The sequence below is a fragment of the Gopherus flavomarginatus genome, chromosome 7, assembly GCF_025201925.1.
Source record: "Gopherus flavomarginatus isolate rGopFla2 chromosome 7, rGopFla2.mat.asm, whole genome shotgun sequence".
In the NCBI taxonomy this organism is placed as follows: Eukaryota; Metazoa; Chordata; order Testudines; family Testudinidae; genus Gopherus; species Gopherus flavomarginatus.
Window position 1 is genome coordinate 81,753,645 of NC_066623.1, and position 17,236 is coordinate 81,770,880.

Sequence of the window (17,236 nt, forward strand, 5' to 3'; positions counted from 1 at the left end):
CCTCCGACACTCTTTAGCCCTTGCTAGAGAGAACCTAAAGGATGCTCAGGAAGAGCAAAAGGCCTGGTATGACAGACATGCCAGAGAACGTTCCTTCAAGGTAGGAGACCAGGTTATGGTCTTGAAGGCGCAACAGGCCCATAAGATGGAAGCATCATGGGAAGGGCCATTCACGGTCCAAGAGCGCCTGGGAACTGTGAATTACCTCATAGCATTTCCCAATTCCTCACTAAAACCTAGAGTTTACCATGTTAATTCTCTCAAGCCTTTCTATTCCAGAGACTTACAGGTTTGTCAGTTTACAGTCCAGGGAGATGAGGCTGAGTGGCCTGACGGTGTCTACTATGACGGGAAAAAAGACGGTGGCGTGGAAGAGGTGAACCTCTCAACCACCCTGGAACGTCTGCAGCGGCAACAAATCAAGGATCTGTGCACTAGCTTCGCCCCATTGTTCTCAGCCACCCCAGGACGGACTGAACGGGCATACCACTCCATTGACACAGGTAATGCTCACCCAATCAGAACCCCACCCTACCGGGTGTCTCCTCATGCCCAAGCTGCTATAGAACGGGAGATCCAGAACATGCTACAGATGGGTATAATCCGCCCATCTACCAGTGCATGGGCATCTCCAGTGGTTCTGGTACCCAAACCAGATGGGGAAATACGCTTTTGCGTGGGACTACCGTAAGCTAAATGCGGTAACTTGTCCGGACAACTATCCAATGCCACGCACCGATGAGCTATTGGAGAAGTTGGGACGTGCCCAGTTCATCTCTACAATAGACTTAACCAAGGGGTACTGGCAAGTACCGCTAGATGAACCTGCCAGGCAGAGGTCAGCATTCGTCACCCATGCGGGGGTGTATGAATTCAATGTCCTTCCTTTCGGCCTTCGAAATGCACCCGCCACCTTCCAGAAGCTGGTAGATGGTCTACTAGCTGGACTGGGAGAATTTGCAGTTGCCTACCTCGATGATGTGGCCATTTTTTCAGACTCCTGGCCCGAACACCTACTACACCTGGAAAAGGTCTTTGAGCGCATCAGGCAGGCAGGACTAACTGTTAAGGCCAAAAAGTGTCAAATAGGCCAAAACATAGTGACTTACCTGGGGCACCAGGTGGGTCGAGGAACCATAAACCCCCTACAGGCCAAGGTGGATGCTATCCAAAAGTGGCCTGTCCCACGGTCCAAGAAGCAAGTCCAATCCTTCTTAGGCTTGGCCTGTTACTACAGGCTATTTGTACCACACTACAGCCAAATCGCTGCCCCATTGACCGACCTGACCAAAAAGACCCAGCCAAATGCCGTTACGTGGACTGATGAGTGTCAAAAGGCCTTTACCCAACTTAAGGCAACGCTCATGTCTGACCCTGTGCTCAGGGCCCCGGACTTTGACAAGCCATTCCTAGTAACCACAGATGCATCTGAGCGTGGTATAGGAGCAGTGCTCATGCAGGAAGCAACAGATCACAACTTCCATCCTGTCGTGTTTCTCAGCAAGAAACTGTCTGAGAGGGAAAGTCACTGGTCAGTCAGTGAAAAGGAATGCTATGCCATTGTGTACGCCCTGGAAAAGCTACGCCCATATGTTTGGGGACGGCGGTTCCAACTACAAACTGACCATGCTGCACTAAAGTGGCTTCATACTGCCAAGGGGAACAACAAGAAACTTCTTCGTTGGAGTTTAGCTCTCCAAGATTTTGATTTTGAAATTCAACACATCACAGGAGCTTCTAACAAAGTTGCTGATGCACTCTCCCGTGAGAGTTTCCCAGAATTCAGTAGTTAAAAAGTGTTCTTAAAATGCAGAAGTCTGTTAGTTATATATTTAGTAGTATATGTAAAGGTGCATGTGTTGTAGAAATCTGTTTATTTTAAAGTTCTAGAAGGAAATCGCCGCCAGTGAGCTTTCCCACTGTCTGCAATTTGGGGGGCGTGTCATAAACAGATAGCTAAGGGTTAATGTCTCTTTCACCTGAAGCACCTGACCAGAGGACCAATCAGGAAACCGGATTTTTTCAACTTTGGGTGGAGGGAATTTTGTGTCTGAGGTTTTTGTTTTCTGTCTGCCTGCTTTCTCTGAGCTTTGGAGAAGTAGTTTCTGCTTTCTAGTCTTCTGTTTCTAAGTGTAAGGACAAAGCGATCAGATAGTAAGTTATATGGTTTCTTTTCTTTGGTATTTGCATGAATATAAGTGCTGGAGTGCTTTGATTTGTATTCTTTTTGAATAAGGCTGTTTATTCAACATTCTTTTAAGCAATTAACCCTGTATTTTGTCACCTTAATACAGAGAGACCATTTATATGTATTTTTCTTTCTTTTTTATATAAAGCTTTCTTTTTGAGACCTGTTGGAGTTTTCTTTTCTGGGAAATTTCAGGGAAATTGAGTCTGTACTCACCAGGGAATTGGTGGGAGGAAGAAATCGGGGGGAAATCTGTGTGTGTTGAATTTGCTAGCCTGATTTTGCATTCCCTCTGGGTGAAGAGGAAAGTGCTTTTTGTTTCCAGGACTGGGAACGGAGAGGGGGAGTCACTCTGTTTGGATTCACAGAGCTTGTGTCTGTGTATCTCTCCAGGAGCACCTGGAGGGGGGAAGGGAAAAAGGATTATTTCCCTTTGTTGTGAGACTCAAGGGATTTGGGTCTTGGGGTTCCCAGGGAAGGTTTTTCAGGGGGACCAGAATGCCCCAAAACACTAATTTTTTGGGTGGTGGCAGCAAGTACCAGGTCCAAGCTGGTAACTAAGCTTGGAGGTTTTCATGCTAACTCCCATATTTTGGACGCTAAGGTCCAAATCTGGGAATAAGGTTATGATAGCCTGTCCCAAGGTCAAAGAAACAGGTCCAATCCTTCTTAGGCTTGGCTGGATACTACAGGCGATTTGTACCACACTACAGCCAAATCGCTGCCCCATTGACCGACCTGACCAAAAAGACCCAGCCAAATGCAGTTAAGTGGACTGATGAGTGTCAAAAGGCCTTTACCCAACTTAAGGCAACGCTCATGTCTGACCCTGTACTCAGGGCCCCGGACTTTGACAAGCCATTCCTAGTAACCACGGATGCATCTGAGCGTGGTATAGGAGCAGTGCTCATGCAGGAAGCAACAGATCACAACTTCCATCCTGTCATGTTTCTCAGCAAGAAACTGTCTGAGAGGGAAAGTCACTGGTCAGTCAGTGAAAAGGAATGCTATGCCATTGTGTACGCCCTGGAAAAGCTACGCCCATATGTTTGGGGACGGCGGTTCCAACTACAAACTGACCATGCTGCACTAAAGTGGCTTCATACTGCCAAGGGGAACAACAAGAAACTTCTTCGTTGGAGTTTAGCTCTCCAAGATTTTGATTTTGAAATTCAACACATCACAGGAGCTTCTAACAAAGTTGCTGATGCACTCTCCCGTGAGAGTTTCCCAGATTTCAGTAGTTAAAAAGTGTTCTTAAAATGTAGAAGTCTGTTAGTTATATACTTAGTAGTATATGTAAAGGTGCATGTGTTGTAGTAATCTGTTTATTTTAAAGTTCTAGAAGGAAATCGCCGCCAGTGAGCTTCCCCACTGTCTGCAATTTGGGGGGCGTGTCATAAACAGATAGCTAAGGGTTAATGTCTCTTTCACCTGAAGCACCTGACCAGAGGACCAATCAGGAAACCGGATTTTTTCAACTTTGGGTGGAGGGAATTTTGTGTCTGAGGTCTTTTTCTGTCTGCCTGCTTTCTCTGAGCTTTGGAGAAGTAGTTTCTGCTTTCTAATCTTCTGTTTCTAAGTGTAAGGACAAAGAGATCAGATAGTAAGTTATATGGTTTCTTTTCTTTGGTATTTGCATGAATATAAGTGCTGGAGTGCTTTGATTTGTATTCTTTTTGAATAAGGCTGTTTATTCATATTTTTTTAAGCAATTAACCCTGTATTTTGTCACCTTAATACAGAGAGACCATTTATATGTATTTTTTCTTTCTTTTTTATATAAAGCTTTCTTTTTGAGACCTGTTGGAGATTTCTTTTCTGGGAAATTTCAGGGAAATTGAGTCTGTACTCACCAGGGAATTGGTGGGAGGAAGAAATCAGGGGGAGATCTGTGTGTGTTGGATTTGCTAGCCTGATTTTGCATTCCCTCTGGGTGAAGAGGAGAGTGCTTTTGTTTGGGAAAAGTTAGCCAACCAGAGGCATTTATTGTGTAAACTGACAGATTTCCTTTCCCCCTAGAGCTATAGAAAGGTCTGGAAACTCAGTGTCTACTATGGAATGAAGCCACAGCTGGCAGTGGTGAACTCAAAAAGGGAGGGAAACCTGTTTTAATAACCACACAAGGGACCTACAGAAATAGCTGCCTATTACTGTGTAGTTTTAATGAAAGACTGAATAAAATCATACTGGAAGGCTTGGAGATGTTTTAAAGTGGTTATTTATAAGGCTGCGATTTAGTCATGGAGGTCACAGAATCCATGATTTCCAAAGACCTCCATGACTCAGCCAGCACAAGGAGCTGCAGGGACCACCGCTGCTTGTGGAGTCAGAGAATTGTGGAGTACCCCCGCTGTGCCAGGCAGCAGGAGCTCCCCGCAGCTCCACAGCACTGCGGCCAGCTGAGGGGACTCCATGAGCTATCTGCAGGCAGTAGACCCCTACTGCTCCCCATCACTGCAGAGGGGATCCCTGCAGCTCTTGACAGCAGGAGGAACCCTCGCAGCTCAGAGCTGCCAGTTGGTGGCAAGAGGAACCCCCACAGCTCAGAGCTGCCAGTGGAGGGGGACCCTGGCGCTCCAAGCCCCCATAGGTGATGGGGGGCCCTGGAGCACCCAGCCCACATAGCCGCCCAGGATCCCCATTTTGTCACCAAAAGTTTTAGTATAAGTCAGGGACAGGTCACCACTTCCATGAATTATACCGGTGGACCTGTCCCTGACTTTTACTAAAAATATCTGAAATAAAATCTTAGCCTTAATCATTTAACAGTGACCTTGCAAACAAAAAAAAGTCTCCCCGTGTGTTCCCCCATCCCCTACTTTTTTCTTGGCTTCTTTATTATGTTTAAAGGCCTGAACAAGTTGATTGGGTTTTTATTTTTTGTTTAAAAACAAAGCCATATTTTTTTCTTCTGCTTATTTTTCATGCTAGAAACTGGGGTCTACTCACCATCCCACCCCAAGGAGGTCTGATAGGATTACAACATCACAAACACTATGGCAGTGAAGCCTGATTACTAGAGAGGGGAAGTGATGTTTAGTCAGACTACTTAAAACTCTGACTGATTTTGACAGCACCTTCTTAGGACACACCTAATTATGTCACTGGCAAGACTTCCATTGCCTTCAATTTGAGCAGTAGCAAGGCCTTATGCCTTCAGTAGGTACAGAATCAGGTGTTTTTTTTTAAAAAAAAAGACTATCCAAAATCTTTTGCTCTGTTAGAATGTTAACTTCTGAAGAATGTATAAATTAAAAACAGGAGCAACAGGCAACTAAAGATGCAGCATGTTCAGGCCAGAGGCATAAGGGGGAGTGAGTCTCATTTGCTACTTATCTGGAGTGGCTCTGGCAAAGCAGCCTCCAGCTCTCAGGCAGAAGCCATTTAAAGGTGGTGAAATCCATCCCTCTACAGAGGACCAGCACACCATCTATACACCATCATAGGCCTCAAAGCATGATTTAAGTCAGGGGCAGGCAAACTTTTTGGCTTGAGGGCCGCATCAGGTTTTGTAAATTTTATGGAGGACTGGTTAGGGGACGGGGGTCATAGCCTGGCCCCCACTTCCTATCTGCCCTCCACCCGGGACTCCTGGATGGGATGGGAACTGAGTTACTGCAGAGAATTCCTTCTTGGGTGCTGGCTGGTGAGTCTTGCCCACATGCTCAGGGTTTAGCTGATCACCATATTTGGGGTCGGGAAGGAATTTTCCTCCAGGGCAGATTGGCAGGGGCCCTGGAGGTTTTTCGCCTTCCCCTGCAGCGTGGGGCGTGGGTCGCTTGCTGGTGGATTCTCTGCAGCTTGAGGTCTTCAAACCAATTTTGAGGATTTCAATAACTCAGTCCTGGGCTAGAGGTTGTTATAAAAGTGGATGGGTAGGGTTCTGTGGCCTGCCTTGTGCAGGAGGTCAGACTAGATGATCATATTGGTCCCTTCTGACCTATGAGTCTAACCCCCCGTTCCCTGATGGCCCCTCTGGGTCCCCTGCCCCATCCACACACCCCTACTCCTTGACTGCCCCCGGGCCCCTGACATCCCATCCAACCCTTCCTCATTCCTGATGCCACTCCCGGGACCCCTGCCCCATCCAACCACCCCTTCTCCCTGTCCCGACTGCCCCCTGCCACCCCATCCAATCCCCACTCCTTCCTGACTGCCCCCAGGACTCCTTCCCCCATTCAACCCGTTTTCCACCCCCAACCACCATCCACAACCCCGCCCCACCACCCCGAACTCCCCTGCCCCCTTACTACACTGCCTGCAGCACAGGTGGCTGGCGGCGCTGGAGCCGCACCACCCAGCTGGAGTCGGGCCACGCTGCCACCGCCACCACATAACACAGAGCACTGGGTCAGGCCGGGCTCTGCAGCTGTGCTTCCCCAGGAGCTCAGTCCCACTGCCCAGAGTATTGTGCTGGCGAAGCGAACAAGCTGAGGCTGTGGGCGAGGGGCCGCAGGCGAGCCTCCCCGGCCAGGAACTTGGGGGCCGGGCAGGACAGTCCCATGGGCTGGATGGGGCCCGGGGACCATAGTTTGCCCACCCCTGATTTAAGTGTTTCACAGATCTCATTCACCCCCTGCAGAGGGTCAGCATTTCAACCAGGAATCACTGAATGTATCTGTCCCCTCTCTCCCTCCTCAGCGTTTGGGGCCATTATTACCTCTTTCTGGACATAAACACTGTGAAGAGATGAAAATCCCTATGGTTTTGAGTGGAAATAGTCTTCTAAAGAGTTACTAATTGCCATTTAGTAGAAAGGACTATCAAGTGATGGCTTCTATTTCTGCACAAGTCGCTCCTGAATGGAAATACAGAAACAGAAAGCCACGAGTGTCAATCTTATTCCTTTTCTCACCACCCTACTTCATCCTGTTATGTAGCACTGAGTTTATATTTAATAGTGTAATACTACATGGCCATTCTCCTCATACCACAAACTATCTTCAGGTGGTACCTATGGGAATTTGACACTTACCTTTAAAAACCTATATATAGAATACTTTTCTTACTGTAATGAGGGGAATGTAGTATCTGAGCACCTAGCAATAATGCATTAAGGAACATGAGTAACAGCTGTTACATTCAGTTCATGCTTTCCTCTCCCGGAGGAAGAATTGTGTATGGAGTGGTTTGTTTCAGGGGCGGGGGGAGATTCCTTTGGCACACAAGGGCAGAAGATGGTGAAGGTTTCCTTAGTTCCTACTGGAGTTCATTGCACAGTTTCAGAATAGCTGTTGAGTTAGCACTGACTCTTACACAGACAAGCTTTAAGCCTCGCTGTGGAAAGTTCCACTGTGCCTGAGGAGCAGAGTTGTGGACCATGCTCTTTATCCCAGAGTTTTAGGTGGTCTTTTAGATATGCTCATCCCGGGCTGCTGGAGTATCTTGAAGATAAAGTTGAGACCTTAAACTGATTCTTGAAAATGAATTTGATGTTGTGTAACTAGGTCTCCTTGTGCCATGAGGTCAACTGGAGCAAGACTGTAAGGGAAATTTACTTCATGTGTTAAATAAATCAGACATTACACAACAGCAAAAAAAAAATTAAGGTTTTAGCATCAGAATCCATATTAAGCAGCATAATCTATTACTCACATAAAAAGATTAAAGTTACCACCGTGACCGCAACTCTACTGGTGAAATTCCCAGCATGAATCAATGAGAGTTTCCTTTGCATAGACATTGCATGTTAACTTTGACTTACTGAGCGAATGGATTTGCTCACAAGATTAGTAAAAAGAAATTACATCTCTCACTTATAAGTTATTCGTTCAAATTTGATCCAGTAAATAATTATTGCTATCTGATAGTTGGCTAAAGGTGCGTATGAAGTGAGCTGGTTGTTTTAGGCTCTATCTACATTAGGAATTTGATCCAGTACCAATGATTTCAGCAACTGGTCCTCTGGCCTTCTATCAATTAGTGTTGAAAATGGTTTTACTGCTAGCATAAAATGGATGTCCCTTCTACTACCGCCATAAGACAAAACATGCTTTGGGTTATATTCAACAAGGTCTCAGCTCTACTTTATGTAATAGTGATGACTATCATCTTGCACCATCTACATTACAAACTAAACTACTGTCAACACCAGCTGGAATCCCTGGTGAAAATATGAGAGATGCCAAAGAATGAACACAAATGCCCAATTCCTAGGGGTGATCACTTCAGAACACAACTGAGGCACAGTGGAAAGTAGCTTGGAAAAGTTTGCACTGCTACTGCCTGTCCATGCTTTTTCAACAAAGAAGCTCATTTTCCAGTGGTGCCATTGTGGCACTTTTCACAAATATTAGCATTTACTTAAAATAAAATAATCAAATCCTATTATCCAGGAATTGCAATTCATATAGTCCTCTGCTACAAGGGCTCAGCACTGGTGACTGCCTATCTTGGTTAGCTCTTCACTAATAGATCGTTAGATCAATAGATTTCAAGAGGACAATGCAGGAGTGTAAGAGTCCACCCATATATATCAGTTTTCAGGTTAGTTCTGGTTAACTGGTGATCTCTAAGGGTTGTCTCTGGGAATCAAGTTTTCAGCTGCTTTGCACTGCAATTCTGTAACATCTTGTCAAATATGAACTCAATCCTGCAATTTGGAATAAAACTTACCACCTCACTTCTCTCTGTGCAGCAGGATCCAATTCCAGTGTTTTCCCCAATACTGTATGTTTTCACTAAGACCATCAACACACCACCATTATAGGGGAGTCTGGCAACAATGCAATTAAACTAAGTCTTAGGTGAGCAGTGTGTATCACATACTGGTTTTAATTAGATTTTGCGTCTAGAAGTGACTTGATTTACTCAACAACTGAAATTTATAAATAAGTACTGTAGTAAAAGCTGCACGTATTAAGACCTTGATACCCATGCAGAGTCAGTTAAAAAAAACAACAAAAAATCTAGGCCCTGATCTTGTATTGCCCACCCCCCTATCTACAAACTTATCCCACATTGGTGAAATGGTATTCTCAGTTAAGGAATTTTCTAACAGAGGGCTATATCCCTTGAGAACACTAGACAACAGCAATTGTTTTATAATTATTTTATAATCTTATGATTATACTCAAGATCTATATCCCAATTAGTAAAATGAGGAATAGGTATATCGGAATTAAAATGAATGAAAAGTAAACTACATCACAAGCTGCTTAGAATTAATTCACGGCGCAAAGCTTGGTTCATCCTTCATACAACTATACTCTAAATATAGAATTTTACCCTGGGAAGGAAGACCGAGGAAGCAAGAGAGGACAGAGTAGCCAAACGGAACTGGAATAATTTTCTCTATAGCTTAAGTAATAGAGCTGAACTATAGAGCTTTGGTCTGCAGAGCTCCGTTCAGCTTAAGTGGAGTTTACTACTCACGCTCCTTAGCTATTTTTCCAAATGTAAATATTTTCTTTCCTGGATATGTAGTCAAAGGCACAAACACTCAGTCTCAGATTATTTTTTTTTAAATTAGGTCTTTCCCCTTTTTTCAGATACAGCCTGGCAAAAATGAAAAGGATTTTATTCCTTTCAGGCCAGAATTATTTGCTGTGACACCCATATCAATGTTGTATCAAGTGTTGTGCTGGTCCCAGACATTAGAAAGACAAGGTGGGTGAGGTAATATCTTATTGGACCAACTTCTGTTAATGGGGAAAACTTTTGAGCTTAGGCAGACCTGCATAAGAGCTCTGTGTAAGCTTGAACGCTTGTCTCTCACCAACAAAAGCTGGTCCAATAAAAGATATTACTTCACCCATCTTGTCTCACTCATACCTATAGCATTTAGCTCTTCATTCCATTAACTTACACTGATTACAGTTTGACTGATTGTTTGTATGAAATTCATACTTTGATGTAATAGAATTTTATAAAGTTGATCCTAAATAATTCAAAAGTCTCATTGGTTCTAGGTTTGTCAAACATCTACCCTTCCTGTATTGTTACACAAGACAATGGCTAATTACACGATCAACAAATATAAAAAGCCTAATGCAATTTTCTCTTCAGATTTATTATTCCAGAGGCAATTAAATGTCTTACCTTTATATAGCGCCTTTCTTCTCATAGCGCTTTACAAACTACAGTATGTACACACATACCGGAATATCTCCCAACACCTAGGAAATGCAACCACCTCCAACTACCACTAGTGCAATTTTGAAATGTCACCAGCTTGAGACTCCGTAGTTGAGGATATGGAGATGCTTTTATCAATACTTTCATTCTCACTATGACTGATTATTTTCAAACTCCCAGCTTGAGCAATTAAAAAAAACTAAAACCAATATATACCACAGCTCCATTTTATAACTGAACTAAGATTCAACCATTTTCACCAGATTAAAAATCTCTTAATTGACAATACAAGTTTATACTTTAAGGTATTTTTATGTAATCTTTTAAAGAATAGTGGTCTAGAATATCTTTACAAGTTGTTTTTACTATATGTTCCTCGTTGCTCACCAGGTTATTCTTTGATATATCAACAATATCAACTAGAGCTTTTAGGAATTAAATGAGATGACCCTTGATTCTCAAACTGACTTCAGTACACAACAGGAGCAGGGCAATTTCTCCTTGTTTATGAAGCTGGATCTGTTTTTGTTTGTAAAGCAAAATTGAAAAAGTTTATGCTCAGTGCTGTTACTAATCAATGTTGAATGGTAAATCACCCTTGGACTTGCTGCAGAGGAGGATATATAAATGTGCTTTGAGTGGTTTCTGCTTGTTAGTGTCAAAACTACACAAATACATTAAAAAAAATCCCAAATCCACTACTTTACATTACCACATACTTCTCTCTAGCCAAAAGAATAAAAACAGATATTTGAATTTGGAGAAATATTCCTTGCTTTGTCTCTCTAAAAAGCTACTAAAACATTTATTTAAAAAAAAAAGTTACAATTGGGTGACAACTTTCACAAAACAGCCATTATGGTAAACCCTGAAAATATAGGGCTATCATGAAAACACTAAAATCTCACATATAGCAGCACCACTTGCTTCACTATAAATTAGTCTGATATCAGTGTTTAAGAATTTGAATTAAAAACTGGTAAAAAAGCTAACTTTGCCATCTTGTGGAATGAAACAGTTTATTTTATTATCAGGTGATCCATGGATGCAGTTAAGCTTCGAACACATGCCTTTTGGAGTTTCACTGATGCTATTTAACATGCTGAATATATTGCCTATGTCAGTGGGTACCTGTACTAAGACATGAGGGCACTAGCATTTCTTCTGCTATGTCAGAGAATTTTAATATTGTGAGTGGTAGGGCAAGAAGTGTAACAACTTCAAGTTTTCAAGTTTCAAGATAAAAGGGGAAAATAAAAAGTAATAATCTTAATACGAAAGATGGTATTCAGTATTCACAGAGCTGAATTAGTCACTAATAGGAAGATATACATACGAGTGTATATTGATTATAAAAAAGAAAACCTTGATAAAAGATGTACAGAGATCACATTTATTGTGTATTTAGTGCATGTCTTCACGTTGTGCATTCCTATGTTATATCATGTGTGCAACACTACAGAGCCACCAGAACACCACCAGTGTATGGCAGGGATTTGGCAGGGATTTTTAAATGTTTTCATAGCATACACAGTCTCATGGACCACCAGCCTCCCATTCCTGACCACACAAGCCATCTCTTTTTGCATTTGTGATCACTTAAAATCATGTGGCAACTACAGTAATTGTTTACATAGAAAAGTAATATTAGGAAAGTATTTAATGTATTTTTAGCTGTCTTTTAATGAGATTTGGCAGTTGCAATAAAAGAATCAGCACTCCATGGACTAGTGGTCCACGGACCACTGTTTGAGGACCATTGTCATATGATTTACTAATTTACATTAAAATTGCCTAAAAAACCCTCAGGACATGGAGTCAAATTTTGATGAATTCTGAGATGTGGCATCCCAGACATCACATAAAAAAGTGGATAGCAAAAACAGAGGCTACCATCATTATCACTCCCTCTTAAAACCCAAACCTATACAGCAGCTGGACAGGGTAAATCCTATTTTAACAAGAGGGACAAAGGAGGACTCTGATGGAAGACCACTACCACATATCCTAGGAATGGGAGCAAAGAGGACAATTGAAAGTCTGCTCCTGAGAGCAACAAAATTCTGCTTTCAAGGAGGGATGCTAAGTGTTTTAGAAGGATACACTTTGGGCTCAATTCTTGATCCCATTAGTGTCGGTGGCAAAACTCCTCTGACTTCAATAGGCAGATTTGTCCTTTAATAATTCTCCCTCCTCCATTATTGCTGTGGGAACTAAAATCATACTCCTCAACTTCCCAGAGTTGTCAAGTGTGTCTATGTAACTCCAAATGAAAAATATTCAAGGACCCTGACCCCTGAATACAGAATACCATTTTCACTACTATTTTTTCTTTCAGTTCCCTTCCATCTCAATTTCTTCCCAACTCTCCCCAACATTTGCTTCCACTCCCAGTTCTGGGAGAGGAGGAGAACACAGTTCAGCATTGCTTTTGTTGAATGGGGGAAGAATGGGAGACAGTGAGAAGCACAGGAGAGCTGCGGACCGACAGGCTGAGAAGATCTAGGGATCCACAGTGGATCAGGTCTAATCTCTTTAATAGCAGAGGGAATTAGGCTCCTGCCATCTTGGATTCAGCCCATCCTGCACCATGAATGGTGCACATACAACACCCATCACAAAACTTGGCCTCCACCCAGGTCTGGCACTGTACAAGATAGCTGGATATAGCTATGAAAAGTGGAGGACATCCTGCATCATGTGAGATAATTCAGAAGTATGCATAGACGAGATAGTGAAAATCCAGAATTGTTGCCAGAAACAGGAGAGGCAGTAACCCTAATTTTAGCAGAGTTCTTCACTGAAGGAAAGGAAGGTCCATAGAAGTCAAATCAGCTGACTTCAAATGGTTTACATCCCAGGATGAATCAGGTTATATTGATTTAAGCCCAATTTAATTTAGGCAGGTTTTTAACCACAAGAATAAGGACATTCTTAGTACATATTAATAATTAAACCAACATATACAGAATTAGCAATATCCTACATAGTAATAAATGCTTAATAGCTTGCTTTGGATTATCCTATACCTAGTTAATTTGTTTAAAAACAAGCCAAGTAGTTTTATCTTGCTATGTGTTTTTCCTTTCAACATGTTCTCTGTAATTATCAGTCTTTGTAGTAGTTGCAGCTTTATGGATTTTAAGATCCAAATTCAACTGTGTCTTCAGTTATCTTCTTGAACTCGTAATTTCCTCTACCATCCATGTGCAGGTAAAACTGTGGAATGAAAAATTTTCATCATCAACCAAAAGACAAAAAATATTTTTATATTAGTTTTGTTTATCATCATAAATTATATAAGCAAATAATTTGTTAAAGAACAAAAATTAAAACCCTAAATCAACTGGTCAGAGGATGATCTCCTACTGCAATACTTAGCCAATTCAATTGCCTTTGAGGAAAAACACTATGATTTTTTGGATATGTTCTGTCTCTATCTTCTGCTAGTTGGTCATATTGCTCATCACGGGGATTTGGTTTGTTGGGACAGATGCCTAATTTGCATGCATAATTATAATTCTGTGTACAAATCTGGTATTTTTACACATAGTGAGTCACTTACACCAACACCTGAATTGCAGAAATGTGTGCATAAATTAGGTGTGAAATGGTGTACATCGGGGAGTTAATAGGCACCTCGTGGGCCAAACCTGGACCACCAGATACTTTTGAATGGACTCCAACATCTTTTTATTTACTTATCACCACCATTAATGGTTTTTTTAATTATTTTCTCTGGAGTCTGGACCTTGACTATACCTTGACCAAGAAATGTCAACTTAGACAACTGACTACATTTTTGCATACACAAACTCGGCATGTGCTTTTTGAAAATCAGGTCCTTGTTAAATGAATATTGATTTCGGATTTGGCTGGTGCTGCAGGACAGAAATTAGTGAAGGATTATCCCCACGGAGTTTCAAATTTCATATATTTTCTAAGATTAAAATTATTTCTTCAATTATTATTCATTACAATCCTTATGTTATATACTTCAGAACAATAATAACAGATGAAATGATGAGAAAGAACTTAAGGGAGAAAAGGAATACCTTGTATCACAGTTTTACATGTTTAGAATGTTTAACATTCCTTTTCCCAAATATCTTCATGAACACTGAATTCCCCAATCCCTATCTGAACAAAATATCCACAGATTTTATGCTCCACCACATACACACCCCCTCTAGGGGGTAATCGTATCTTACTGTAACTGGAAGGGAAAACATTTGCCAAAACTATTTTATAGGATTATAAAAGCCATGTATATTTCAACTATATCAGATTTTTCATACTTATAGAAGTGTTCTCTTCATTATATCTCAGTGCACACACAAAATCTAAATTCGCACCAATAACAAAATTTACTTAGTTATAGAACAAACAAGGAGTAGCCCACAATTAAAAATACATCTTGCACTGCACAAAGGCCCTTTATAAACATGTGCATTAGCAGCTTCGTAAGAAAAGTTTTACAGCATTGTTTAGCTACAGGCTCTTTTAATCAAGTGTCCACAGATGAACAAACACTAACTTTGAATATTTTATATGGATAACCCTTCAGAACAGATAAATTTAGAACTGTCAATTTCTTAGATTTTCATAACAGCTTTTTTGTGAATCCTTCAAATACTGCTGCTGGACTATGAAAATATAATCTATGATACTATTTTTTGAAAAGAGTGTGTCTGGTTGGAAGGCAAGACACCTGAATGCAACTGAACTCAAAGTTCATTTAATACCCACAAAAAGGCTAAATACATAATCATCGTCAACAAAAATAAAAATACCATACATCGTGGTGTTTCCAGAGGGACTTTCTGTGAGAGACAGTGAAGAGAGTGATGCCAACCTGCAGTAAAAAGAGAATACAAACATTAAGTAAAACTTCACCCAAAAGACAAATTCAATTAATTTCCTCAATTCTCACACTTAGTAACATTTTAAAAGATGAAACTAAAAGCTCACACTAATAAATAGAAAAGCTTTAAGGCCTTAAATCATTTATACTGTGTGTGTAAGCCTCAATATTGCACATTTTAGAGGAAAAACAAAAGACGTTTTAGGTTTGGTTTTTTAAACCTACTGATTTAAATGTTTTTTCTGCAGGAGCTGAAAATGTCAGGCTAAAAAATTCACTCCCTGTGCATGGATGTTAGCAATATCATAGGCTCTTACAGAAAAGACAAACTCCTGAACTTGAGCCCTAGCGAGTAAGTAAAAGAGGAAATTATTTCCAAATATTTTGTTTTTATAACGTATTTGATTGCTAACTAAAGTGTATGATGTTAATGATTTAAGAACTTAAAGTGCTTCTTAAATGCAATGAAAAATTCACCTTTAAAATCACCTGTAAGCAATAGTTGCAATTGCACTGAATGGTTAAACTGTAAATGGTTGTTGATTAAAACAAACAGAAATGAAAGTGATAATAATCAAACTATTTGTTTTTTAACCTTCTGTAAGAGACAGCTGACAAGGGATTTGATTTTCCAGAGGGATGCATTATCAGCCACTTTGCACTGGTAAATCCTCAAAACAGAAAGCAGTACAACCTGGCATCCAAATGGTAAATGTACTTAAACAATGAAATAGAAGAATCCTAGAATATCAGGGTTGGAAGGGACCTCAGGAGGTCATCTAGTCCAATCCCCTGCTCAAAGCAGGACCAGTCCCCAGAAAGATTTTTGCCCCAGATCCCTAAATGATTGAACTCACAACCCTGGGTTTAGCAGGCCAATGCTCAAACCACCGAGCTATCCCTACCCCTTATAGCTGATGCTCTTTCACAAAGAGCCCACCCAGCATCAAAACTACTACTACAAAAGCATCTTCGGGCCTGCTCCTGCTCCCAGAGAGATTTGGATAAAGGTTTCAGTACCTGTAGAGTTTCTGTTTCCTTTCAAAGGACATCACTGCTCCATAGTTAAATTTAAAACAAGTTTACCATTATAATCTCTATTTTCAAACCCTTCACCCTTTCCCCAAAAAGAAATCAACCCCCTTTATATTTCTCCTACCACATCTTATATGAGGGTAGAAAATTTTTTCTGAGAATTCTGGGAGGATGGGGAATAGAAAAGAAGTTAAAACATCATGCTTTTTTTAAATACTCCCTTTTCCTTTACTTTTTGAAAGTTCTCCTAGTGTTGCTGGCTCCTATCTCCAAAACAGGTTCACTTACAAGTCCTTTTGTTTTGTCAGCCTTGCTGAGAAGGGTTATTTTCCAAAAGGAAAGTATAAGATTGTTTTGGGTGTTATCTGGATTCCATTTCACATTTTAATCAAGTTTTGGAAATTGAATATTATCATGTCTCATATTGTTGCTGAAGTCCAGTTTTACCCATCTGTCAAGTTGACATTTTCCAAATTAGAAATTACATTCACAAAGAACAATTTAATGTATCTCAGCCTTCTTTCTTTATCTAGAAAAAACAGAAACAAAACAAACTTACTTTCCGGCAATGACTGTAAATGTAGCCTTCTACATCAACGCTAACAGCACTTGTACATTCATCCAGAATTGCAAACTGAGGTTTATGATAAAATAACCTTGCCATCTGGAATGCAAAACAATACACCATTTGTGAATAGAGAGAACAACAACAATGCAAGTTTCCTCATCTTTATAATAGCATAACCTATTGTCTAAACGAGCGTTTAAGAGATGAAAAAGACAGTTACTCACCTTTGTAACTGTTGTTCTTCGAGATGTGTTGCTCATATCCATTCCAGTTAGGTGTGCGCGCCGCGCGTGCATGTCTGCCGGAAACTTTTTACCCTAGCAACTCCAGTGGGCCGGCAGGTCGCCCCCTAGAGTGGCGCCACTATGGCACTAGATATATACCCCTGCCGGCCCGCCCGCTCCTCAGTTCCTTCTTGCCGGCGACTCCGACAGTGGGGAAGGAGGGCGGGTGTGGAATGGATATGAGCAACACATCTCGAAGAACAACAGTTACAAAGGTG

At 41.3% G+C, this 17,236-nt stretch overlaps 1 protein-coding gene across 2 annotated transcripts in view; it reads right to left on the bottom strand.

Moving 5' to 3' along the window:
* Positions 1-11,646: 11,646 nt before the first annotated feature.
* ABCD3 (ATP binding cassette subfamily D member 3) overlaps positions 11,647-17,236 on the bottom strand; it is an 89,105-nt gene continuing 83,515 nt past the window's right edge. For both annotated transcript variants that reach the window (XM_050960953.1, XM_050960954.1), the window contains 3 exons: positions 16,726-16,830; positions 15,066-15,122; positions 11,647-13,486 (listed from right to left, as the gene is read on the bottom strand). In XM_050960953.1, the coding sequence (XP_050816910.1) occupies positions 13,409-13,486; positions 15,066-15,122; positions 16,726-16,830 (240 nt within the window). In that variant the 3' untranslated portion in view covers positions 11,647-13,408. The remainder of the gene's footprint in view (positions 13,487-15,065; positions 15,123-16,725; positions 16,831-17,236) is intronic.